Source organism: Myotis myotis, unplaced genomic scaffold, assembly GCF_014108235.1.
Source record: "Myotis myotis isolate mMyoMyo1 unplaced genomic scaffold, mMyoMyo1.p scaffold_m19_p_1, whole genome shotgun sequence".
NCBI classification, from domain to species: Eukaryota; Metazoa; Chordata; class Mammalia; order Chiroptera; family Vespertilionidae; genus Myotis; species Myotis myotis.
In genome coordinates, this window is record NW_023416313.1 from 149276904 (window position 1) to 149289431 (window position 12528).

A 12528-nucleotide genomic window follows, 5' to 3' on the forward strand; every position below is an offset into this window, starting at 1 on the left:
TCCTCAACAAAATTCTAGCAAATCGGAGCCAGCAGTACATCAGAAAGATCATACACCACGACCAAGTAAGATTTATCCCGAGATGCAAGGATGGTACAATATCCACAAATCAATAAACGTGATACATCACATAAACAAATTGAAAGAAAAAAAACAACATAGTCATATCAATTGATGCAGAAAAAGCATTTAACAAAATCTAACACCCATTTTTGATAAAAACTCTCAGCAAGGTGGGAATAGAAGGATCATACCTCAACATAATAAAAGCCATATATGACAAACCCACAGCCAACATCATACTCAATGGACAAAAACTAATACCATTTCCCCAAAGAACAGGAACAAGACAGGGATGCCTACTCTCATCACTCCTGTTCGACATAGTACTGGAAGTATTAGCCATTGCAATTAGACAAGAAGAAGAAATAAAAGGCATCAAAATTGGAAAAGAAGAAGTAAAACTGTCCTTATTCGCAGATGGCATGATACTGTACATAGAAAACCCTAAAGACTTCATCAAAAAATTATTAGACTTAATAAATGAATTCAGCAATGTAGCAGGATACAAAATTAATGCCAAGAAATTGATGGCATTACTTTACACCAATAGTGAACTTACAGAAGGAGAGACTAAAAAAGCGATCCCATTTACCATCACACCAAAAAAATTAAGATACCTACGAGTAAACTTAACTAAGGAGGTAAAAGACCTATATGCGAAAAACTACAGGACACTGAAAAAAGAGATAGAGGAAGACATAAACAGATGGAAGAACATACTGTGTTCATGGATTGGTAGAATCAACATCATCAAAATGTCCATACTATCCAAAGCAATCTATAGATTCAATGCACTTCCCATTAAAATACCAACGGCATATTTCACAGACCTAGAACGAACTTTCCAAAAATTCATCTGGAATAAAAAAGAGACCCTGAATAGCTGCAGCAATTCTGAGAAAGAAGAACAAAGTAGGTGGGATCTCAATACCAGATATCAAGCTGTATTACAAAGCCACTCTTCTCAAAACAGCCTGGTACTGGCACAAAAACAGACATACAGGTCAATGGAATAGAACAGAGAACCCAGAAATTGACCCAAACCACTATGTTATTATTATATTAATATTTGACAAAGGAGTCATGAACATACAACGGAGTCAAGATAGCCTCTTTAATAAATGGTGTTGGGAAAATTGGACAGATACATGCAAAAAAATGAAACTAGACCACCAACTTACACCATACACAAAAATAAACTCAAAATGGATAAAGGACTTAAATGTAAAACGGGAAACCATAAAAATACTAGAGGAATCCATAGGCAGCAAAATCTCAGACATATGCCGAAGCAGTTTCTTCACTGATACTGCTCCTAGGGCAATGGAAACTAAAGAGAAAATAAACAAATGGGACTACATCAAAATAAAAAGCTTTTGCACAGCAAAGGAAACCATCAACAAAACAACAAGAAAGCCCAGTGCATGGGAGAACATATTTGCCAATGTTATTACTGATAAGGGTTTAATCTCCAACATTTACAGGGAACTCATACAACTTAACAAAAGGAATATAAACAATCCAATCAAAAAAATGGGCAACAGACCTAAATAGATATTTTTTGAAAGAAGATAGAAGGAAGGCCAAGAGAAATATGAAAACATGCTAAAAGTCACTAATTATCTGAGAGATGCAAATCAAAACAATGTGGTATCATCTCACACCTGTCTGAATGGCTATCATCAACAAATCAACAAACAGCAAGTGCTGGAGAGGATGCAGAGAAAAAGGAACCCTCCTGCACTGCTGGTGCAAATGCAGACTGGTGCAGCCACTATGGAAGACAGTATGGAGTTTCCTCAAAAAACTTAAAATGGAACTCCCATTTGAGCCCGTGATCCCACTTCTAGGAATATATCCCAAGAAGCTAGAAACACCAATCAGAAAGGATGTATGCACCCCTATGTTCATAGCAGCACAATTCACCATAGCTAAGATTTGGAAACAGCCTAAGTGCCCATCAGCAGATGAGTGGATTAAAACCATGGTATATCTACACAATGGAATACTATGCAGCTATAAAAAAGGAAGGAACTCTTACCATTTGCAACAGCATGGATGGACCTGAAGAGCATTATGCTAAGTGAAATAAGCCAGTCAATGAAAGAAAAATACCACATGATCTCACTCATTTATGGTATATAATGAACAACATAAACTGATGAACAGAAACAGACATAGAGAAGCATCAATCAGACCATCAAACCTCAGAGGGAAGGTAGGGGAGGGTGAGGGTAAGGGGGAGAGATCAACCAAAGGACTTGTATGCATGCATATAAGCCTAACAAATGGACACAGACAACAGGGGGTTGAGGGCATAGGTGGGAGTTTGGGGGGCTGATGGGGGAATGAAGACACATATGTAATAATAAAAAATATATATAAAAAAAACAAAGATTTAGAAGAGAGAAAAAAAAAGGAAATAGGGTTCTCAATTATACGTAAAAGCTAAACTAACACCCTATTGTATGGGAATGGAAGACTAGTGATGGTTTTCAACACAAATGCCTGAGTTACCCTCAGGCTTACTAACTGAAATCTACAGAGAGACCTGTGAATCTGTATATTCAATAAGTAGCTCAAGTGATTCTTATGCTCAAGCAAGGTTTAGAAATATATTGTTAACAGCCATTAACATAAAGTATAACCAACGTTATTCATGCTGTTTTAAAAGATATTTAATATTTGCTTTTGCATGTAGAATTTTTTGAAATAAAATTTTCTATTTTATGAAAAAGGTAGTACACACATGTGCTAAAAATAATCCAAGAATTCAAAAGTGAATAAAGTATAAATTCATTCTTAAAAAAAAAAGACTTAAATGTAAGTCATGAAACCATAAAAACCTTAGAAAAACCATAGACAGAAAAGTCTCAAACATCTCTAGTAGCAATGTTTGCCAATACATGTACTAGGGCAAGGGAAATTAAGGAGAAAATAAACAAATGGGACTACATCAAACTAAAAAGCTTCAGCACAGCAAACGAAACCATCAACAAAATGAAAAGGGAGAGGGCGCAGGCTGGGCTGAGGGACCTCCCCATCTCCACCCACCCCACCTACCCCCAGTGCACGAATGTCATGCACCAGGCCTCTAGTGTGGAATATAATGAACAACATAAACTGATGGACAAAATAGATCCAGAGACATAGAAGCATGGGACAAACTGATGAATCTCAGAGGGAAGCAGAGTGGGGGTGGGGGGCAGAGATTAACTGGGAAACATATGCATATATGCATAACCCTTGGACACAGACAATATCCTGGTGAAGGCCTGGGAGGAGTGAGCATGGGGTGGAGGGGGTCAATGGGGGAAGAGGGGGAACATCTGTAATACTTTCAACAATAAAGATAAATTTTTTAAAAGACAATACAAAAATCAATGAAGCCATGAGTTGGTTCTTTGAAAAAAACAAAAAACAAAATTTATAAATCTTAAACCAGAGTCATCAAGAAAAAGAGAGAGAACCCAAATAAAATCACAAAAGAAAGAAGACAGTTGACAACTGATGCCACAGAAATACCAAGAATTGTAAAAAAAACTACTACAAACCATTATATGCCAACAAATTGGACAAACTGGAAGAAATGGATAAATGCCTAGAAGCATTCAATTTTCCAAGACTTAAGAAGAAACACAAAATATAAACAGACTACTACCAAAAATATCTAGTTAGTAATCAAAAACTTTCAACAAATAGAAGTCCTGGACCAGGTGAATTTTTCCAAACATTCAAAGAAGAATTGACATTTACTTTTCAAACTACTTGAAAAAATTCAAGAGTGCCAGCAATAACTTGATTTATGAAGTCAACAATGCCCTGATTTCAAAATGAGACAAAGACATTACAAGAAAATAAAATTCTAGGCCAACATCTATGATAAATATAGACGTAAAAATCCTCAACAAGCCCTGGCCGGTGTTGCTCAGGTGGTTGGGGGGGGTTGTCCCATACACTGAATGGTCACAGGTTTGATTCCAGTCAGAGCACATACCTAGGTTGCAGGTTCAGTCCCTGGTTGGGGTGCATATAAGAGGCAACCAATGTTTCTCTCTCTCTCTCTCTCTTTCTCTCTCTCTCTCTCTCTCTCTCTCTCTCTCTCTCTCTCTCTCTCTCTCTTCTCTCCCTCTTTTTCCTCTCTCTAAAATCAATAAATATATCCTTGGGTGAGGATTATTATTAAATCCTCAAAAAATATTAGCAAATTGAATTCAGCAGTACATTAAAAAGATTACATAACATCATCAAGTGGAATTTATTCCTGGTTGGTTCAATATCCACAAATCAATTAACATGATATAGCACATAAACAAAATAAAGGATAAAATTATATAATTATATTAATGGATGCAGAAAAACGCATTTAACAAAATCCAGCACCCATTTATGATAAAGATTCTCAGCAAATTGGAAATAGAGAAAACATACTTCAAAATAATAAAGGCCATGTATGACAAACACACAGGTAACATCACACTCAACAGGGAAAAGCTTAAGTATTTCCCTTAAGAACAGGAACACACAGGGATGTCCACTTTCACCACTTTTATTCAACATAATATTAGAAGTCCTACCCAAAGTCTCAGATGAGAAGAAGAAAATACAGGCATCCCAATTGGAAAGAAGGAAATAAAACTGTCATTATTTGCAGATGACATGGTACCGCATATATAGAGAGAACCCTAAAGATTCCACTAAAAATCTATTAGAACTGTAAATGAGTTCAGTAAAGTAGCAGGATACATTAATATTAATAAATATTAATATTCAGAAATTGGTTGTATTCTGATACACCAAACCCAAGCTATCAGAAAGAGAAATTAAGAAAACAATTCCATATACAATTGCATAAAAAAATAAACCAAATACCTATTAATAAATTTAACCCAGGAGGTAAGCGATTTATACTCAAAAAAATATAAGAAATTAAGGACGATATAAATAAATGAAAGAATATACGATACTAATTGATAGAAAGAATTAACATTGTTAAAAAATCCATACCACCCAAAGCAATCTATAGATTCAATGCAATCCTTAGCAAAATAGCAATGGCATTTTTCAAAGAACTAGAACAAAATGCCCTAAAATTTATAAGAAACCACTAACAAACTCCAATAGCCACAGCACTCTGGAGAAAGAAGAACAAAGTTTGTGGTATCATGCTACTTGATATCAAACTATACTACAAGACTATAGTAATCAAACCAGCACGGTACTTCCCAGCCGGTGTTGCTCAGTGGTTGAGCATCAACCTATGAACCAGGTTGATTTCCAGTCAGGGCACATGCCTGGGTTTCAAGCTCAATCCCCAGTGTGGGGCTTGCAGAAGGCAGCCGATCAATGATTCTCTATCATCATTGATGTTTCTATCTCTCTCTACCTCTCCCTTCCTCTCTGAAATCAATAAAAATATCCTATCTATTAAAAGGGTAATATGCAAATTAACCATCACTCCATCACAAAGATGGGAGCTCCCATAGCCACAAGATGGTGACACCCAGTCCCCTCAGCCCCGCCAAAGTTCCCCAGTCCTGGGGGGTCAACCACTGAGAGCAGGCAGTGTGAGTGGCCTGGTGGAATGCTTGCTTCGTCACCACAGCGACAGCAAGGACGGGAGCAGGATGGGGATGCTACATCCAGTCTGGGCGCTGCAGCAGGGCGCTGTGTGCAGATGGTGTGCCCAGCCCACACAGGGGTGCGGGTGGTGGGAAATGGGGAGCCCCTATTTGGAGAACGAACGTGCAAAGAGGAGCAGCACAACTGCATGCAGCTTGCCCGCCTCCTCTGGAGGAATTCCAAAGAGAGACAGATGGGCAGGCTTCAGCTGCGCCTGCCACCTGCAGGTGGTGCTGCTTTAGCTCACTCGCTCACACACCGCAGGTTCGCTCCTTCTGGAACTCAGATTGGTGGTGCCAGCAGCACACAGCCGGCCGTCAGTTCCAGGTTAGAGGGCCACCGCCTCCAGCCCCAGGACAGGAGGGACGACTCACGTAGGAAACTAGGGTGGCGTTCCCTTAAAGGGCCCAACTCCCTGAAAACCAGACTCACCCAAAAAAGATAAGCTCTTTGCTATTGTACTGATCCGTCACCTTTAAGTATCATTCACACATTAGACACTTTATCCCTATCATTAGAACGTTATAAAATAGATCTGTGCTTTTTTTAACTTTATTTTTCAGATAAGGAGAGGTAGACTCAGGGTCTGAATCCACAATTGTCTGTGTGGAAAGCTTCTGTTCAGCTCTGAAAGCTGGGTGTATGGCAGTGGACGACCATTCCAAAAATACTAGATGGTGAAAGAAGGAGCTGGAAATGAGACAAAATGGTATGTGTGCATCTTCAAAGGAAAGTGGATGCTGCTCCAGTCTAGGCACTTCTAGGAGACCTTGACAATTATCGGCAAGCTGCCATTCCGAAACAAGCAAAGGTGAGGAAGGAGTACAGGTAATGCAGAATGGAAACTGCAGTTTGGGCAGGTCAAGGACTTTGACCTAGCAATGCAATGCAATGCCATCAGAGTTGGGATGTTCTGGGATTTTCAGAACTTTGCAATTGATTTCTATTGTTTGCTTCAAGACATTTCAAGCAAATGTCCTGAGAGTTTATATTTCTACTAGAGGCCCGGTGCACAAAAATTTGTGCACTCGGGGGGGAGAGGGGGTCCCTCAGCCCGGCCTGTGCCCTCTCACAGTCTGGGACCCCTCGAGAGATAACAACCTGCTGGCTTAGGCCTGCTCCCAGGTGGCAGAGGGCAGGCCCAATCCCTAGGTGCAACCCATGGTCGGGCTCAGAGCAGGGCCGATTGGGGAGTTGGGGCGCCACCCTTGTCATGCACAGAGCAGGGTGGATTGGGAGGTTGCGATGCCACCCTCAGTCACGCTCAGGGTAGGGCCAATTGGGGGGTTGGGGCACCGCCCCTGTCACACTCAAGGCAGGGTCAATGGGGAGGTTGCAGCGCCACCCCCTGTCACGCACAGAGCAGGGCCGATCAGGGTGTTGGGGCGCTGCCCCCCATCACGCACAGAGCAGGGTCCATCAGGGGCTTGGGGAGCTCCCTCCTGTCACGCACAGAGCAGGGCCCATCAGGGGGTTGGGGAGCTCCCCCCTGTCACTCACAGAGTAGGGCCGATAGGGGAGTTGGGGCACCACCCCCTGTCACACACAGAGCAGGGCCCATCAGGGGGTTGGGGAGCTCCCCCCTGTCACTCACAGAGTAGGGCCGATAGGGGAGTTGGGGTACCGCCCCCTGTCACACACAGAGCAGGGCGGATCAGGGGGTTGGGGCGCCTCCACTGTCACACTCAGGGCAGGGCCGATGGGGAGGTTATGGCTCTACCCCATCACACACAGAGCAGGGCCGATCAGGGGGTTGGGGCGCCGCGCCCTGTCACACACAGAGCCGCAGGGTGATCAGGGGGTTGGGGAGCTCCCCCCTATCAGGCACAGAGCAGGGCTGATCAGGAGGTTGGGTCACCTTCCCCTGTCACGAACAGAGCAGGGCAGATAGGGAGGTTGTGGCCCCACCCCCTGTCACACACAGAGCTGCAGAGCAATCAGGAGGTTTGGGCGCTGCCCCCTGTCACGCTGATCCCGGTGCCGGGAGGCCTCTTGGCTCTGCTGATCCCGGTGCTGGGAGGCATATTACCCTTTTACTATATAGGATAGAGGTGCACGGGTGGGGGCCGGCTGGTTTGCCCTGAAGGTTGTCCTGTTTCAGGGTGGGGGTCCCCACTGGGGTGCCTGGCCAGCCTGGGTGAGGGGATGATGGCTGTTTGTAGCTGGTCACACACCCTTCAGGGTGGGGGTCCCCACTGGGGTGCCTGGCCAGCCTGGGTGAGGGGCTGAGGGCTGTTTTCAGGCTGGTGGGTGACTGAAGCTCCCAACTGCTCCTTTTTTTCTTTTTCTTTTTTATTCTGGGCCAGCTTTAGCTTTGGCTCCAGCTCTGAGGCCTCTGCTGCTGAAAGCAGGTATCTGGTTTGTTTGGGTTCTATAATCGAAACACTGCATCAACTCCAGCTCTGAGATCTCGGCTGGCTGAAAGCAGGTTTCTGGGGTTTTGTTTAGCTTCTATATTTGTAACAATTTTTCAAACTGCAAGCTCAGAGGCCAGCAGTGGCAGGTGGGGAATGTTGGCTTCCTCTGTCACTGAAGCAAGCAAGCCTCATGTTCGCTTCAAGCTGCCTGGCTGCAGGCCGCCATCTTGGCTGGCAGTTAATTTGCATATCTCCCTGATTAGCCAATGGGAAGGGTTGCGGATGTACGGCTAATTACCATGTTTCTCTTTTATTAGATAGGATAATAATAAAAGTGTAATATGCTAATTAGACCAGATGTCCTTCCGGACAAAGCCAGGGCTTCAAGAGGAGCCCCTACCGGGTGCCAGGGGGAAACCGGTGTTGGCAATCGGGAGAAGGAAGGCCTACTCTTACACGATAGGCCTTCCCTGCTGGCCTGATACAGCTGTACATTTGAATGTGTATATTATCTATAATAATAAAAGCCTTGGGGGCAACCAGGCCAGCAGGGGAAGCAGTTGGGGGCAATCATGCTGGCAAGGGAGCAGTTAGGCATCAATCAGGCTGGCAGGGGAGCAGTTAGGGGCAATCAGGTTGGCAGGCAGAAGCAATTAGTGGCAATCAGGTAGGCAGGCAGGCAAGTGAGTGGTTAGGAGGCAGCGGTCCCAGATTGTGAGAGGGATGTCCAACTGCCCGTTTAGGCCCTATCCCTGATTAGAGAGGGTGCAGACTGGGCTGAGGGACACCCCCCCCCACACACACACATGAATTTTATGTATCAGGCCACTAGTATTTAAAAATAAAAGTTAAAAAAAAGCATGGTATTGACATAAAAACAGACATAAATCAATGGAACAGAACAGGGAGCACAAAAATAAACCCATGCCTAAATTGTAAATTAATCTATGACAAAGGAGACAAAAATATACAATGGGACAAAGTCTATTCAATAAATGATGTTGGGAAAATTGAACATATACATGCAAAAAAAATAAAACTAGACCACCTTCTTACACCATATACAAGAATAAGCTCAGACTTAAATGTAAGAGCCAAAACCATAATATTCCTAGGAAAAATCATAGACAGTAAACGCTCTGACATTGCCCTTAGTAATATTTTTTCTGATATATCACCTTGAGGAAAGGAAACAACAAGAAGTTAAAACAGGGGACTACATCAAACTGAAAAGTTTTTACACAGCAAAGGAAACCATCAACCACATGATTAGACAACAAAGTGATTGGGAGAAGATATTCACCAGGGATACATCTGATAAGGGGTTAATATCCAAAATTTATAAAGCACTCATACAATTCAACACCAAAAAACCTCAAATGATCCAATTTAAAAATAGGCAGAGGACCTGACAGACATTTCTCCAAAGAAACATGCAGATGGCAATAGATATATGAAAAGATGCTCAACATCACTAATCATCAGAAATGCAAAATACAATCACAATGAGCTATCACCTCACACCTTTCAGAATGACTATCATCAATAAGTCCTCAACAAGTGTTAGCAAGGATGTAGAGAAAAGGGAACCCTCATGCTTTGTTAATGGGATAACAAATTGGTATAGCCACTATGGAAAACAGTATGGAGGTTCCTCAAAAAATTAAAAATGGAACTACCTCATGACCCAACAATTTCACATCTGGGTATTTACTGGAAGAAACCCAAAACACTAATATGAAAAGTATATGCACCTATATGTTCATTGCAGCATTATTTACATCAACAAAGATATAGAAGCAACCTAAGTGCCCATCAATGGATGAGTGGATAAAAAAGAGGTTGTACATATCTACAACAGAATATTACTCAGCTATAAAAATAGTATAAAACTTTACCATTTGCAACAACATGAGTGAACCTAGAGGGCATTGTGTTAAGTGCAATAAGTCAAAGAGAAAAAGACAAATTCCATATGATTTCACTCATATGTGGAATCTAAAGAACAAAATAAACAAACAAAACAAAAACAGACTCATAGATACATAGAACAAACAGAGGATTGCCAGATAGTAAGGGCGTTAGAGAGCTGAGGGGAAAAGATGAAGGTATTAAGAAATACAAATTGGTAGATACGCCCTGGCCAGCATTACTAAGTGGTTAGAGCATCAGCCCTAACCGAAGGGTCATGGGTTCGATTCCCAGTCCCCACTGGGGCATGTGCAGGAGGCAACCAATCAATGTGTTTCTCTTATCTCTCTCTCTCTCTCTCTCTCTCTCTCTCTCTCTCTCTCTCTCTCTCTCTCTTTCTCTCTCTCTCTCTTTCTCTCTCTCCCTCCCTGCCACTCTCTCTAAAAAAAATCAATGGAAAAAATATCCTCTGGTGAGGATTAACAAAAAAATAATAATAACAAATTGGTAGATATAAAATAGTCATAGGGATGTAAAGTATAGCATGGGTAATATAGTCAGTAATGTTGCAATAACTGGTGTCAGATGGGTACTTGAAATATCAGGGGAATCACTTTGCAAAGAATATGATTATCTAACCACTATGCTGTACACCTAAACTAATATAAAATGACATTATCAACTTTAATTGAAACATTTAAAAAAGAGACATGAAAAAAAAAGAAACAGAAAACAAACAAACAAAAAAAGATCTTTTCAGCCTAAACACAGGAAATGAATTCTCCTTTTATTGGAGAGAGACACAGCAGACTTTGTTCATCTTCCTAGTTAAGGAAGATAAGGACTACTTAGCTGGACTTCCACTAGCTCATACACATTGGTCTTGTCAATTCTACATAAATTTATTGTTTCGTATCTAAAAAATTTTAAAGCTTCCTGCCCTGATCACGTCTTCATATCTTCATTTGCTTGTAAGGGCTTCCATGTACAATAAAAATTTAATAAAATGTGTATACTTTTCTCCTGTTATTTTGTTTTATGTCCGTTTTTAAAAATATTTTTATTGATTTCAGAGAGGAAGGGAAAAGGAGAGATAGAAACGTCAATGATGAGAGAGAATTATTAATTGGCTGCCTGCTGCACGCCCCCCACCAGGGATCGAGCCCGCAGCCTGGGCATGTGCCCTGACCAGGAATCAAACTGTGATCTCCTGGTTCATAGGTCAACACTCAATTCCTGAGCCACATCAGCCGGGCCTTATGTCAGTTTAATTCTTAGACCTAGACAGTGATCCAAAGAGGATAGAGGAGAATTTTTCCTCCCCTGTATAATATATACCCAGCAAATATTTATTGAACAAATTGATCTGAAAATCCAACATTCACACATATTTTTATTGACTTCTGAGTCAGATGTTTCTGAATTTCCTTAGTCAATTCGTCTCTAGCTCAATCTATCACAAAATGGCAAGCTATTTATTGAGGCTGTTCTTTGTCTTTATAAATATTTTCAACCCCAAATTTTAAGAATATGGATTTTTTTATTTATGATAACTCTACACATGTTCCATGAACCTAGAGAGGTATTTTCATAGAGTGTTTTCCCTCTAACCCTACCTACACCTGTGCTGCCACAGCCCTTGTCGCTTCCTGTCTGTGATTACAATTCCCCGCCTTGGTCCCTACAGCAGGTGGATGCATGAAGCAGAGCCCTGGGGTTTTGGTACACCTCCTTCTAACACGCCTCTCACTGTGGGCTCACTCAGGGCACAGAAATACACTGCTGAGTCCTCCAGCTGTGAAGCTGAGATGATGAGGTTGGCAGAACTCTTTGCTTTCTGAAAATTCAGTGAGTAGCGGCCTCCTGTGGCATTTTGCTGGTTGTAAGAGTCCTGACGAATGAGGAAAATCATCGCCTCACTGCTGAGCTGCTTGTACCAGAATAGACTATAATTTGGAACACTGGTGTCATATGTGCACCCCAGGCTCACAGCCTCCTTCTCGTGCACCAGTATTGCTTGTTGGCCTTGAGTTACCTTCTGGGCAATACTGGATCCTGAAAGAAGAAAATACAAACAGAAGCTTATGGGATAAGTGATGTGGGACAAAAAGAATTTTTTAAACACCCGGCCAGCTTTCCTTCCCAGGGTACTGATAAAAGACTGCCTGCACCCCATGTTGTTATGTCACAGAGAAGACCCATTCCCCCTGGGGCATCCTTACCTAGCCACATGGAAGTTATGACCACCCTCAGAAGACCGGACACCAACATGTTCAAGTTTTCTCCCACTTGGTGGAAGATATCTTCTTTTTCTTCTTCAGTGTTAGGCTCTGCAATGTGAGGTGACTGACAGACGGAGAGAAGAAATTCTGAGCTGGGTGCTGCTGCTGCCCCAGAACAGGAAACAGGATTTCCTGGTGCAGACGTTGCTGTGGGTCACGTCAAACTTTCTATGTACTGGCTGAGAGTCTCACCCAACCCACACTTCCTTTTGCATTAATAATGGTAACAATTATACTGAAGATAAACATGGTATAGTTTTATATTAAAAGGAAGATTGATGGCTCTAGCTGGT

At 42.0% G+C, this 12528-nt stretch overlaps 1 gene segment (V, D, J or C); it reads right to left on the minus strand.

Moving 5' to 3' along the window:
* Positions 1–11634: 11634 nt before the first annotated feature.
* LOC118673263 lies at positions 11635–12326 on the minus strand. The segment is given in 2 exon segments: positions 11635–12008; positions 12176–12326. Coding segments are annotated over 2 exon segments (423 nt in total).
* Positions 12327–12528: the final 202 nt, after the last annotated feature.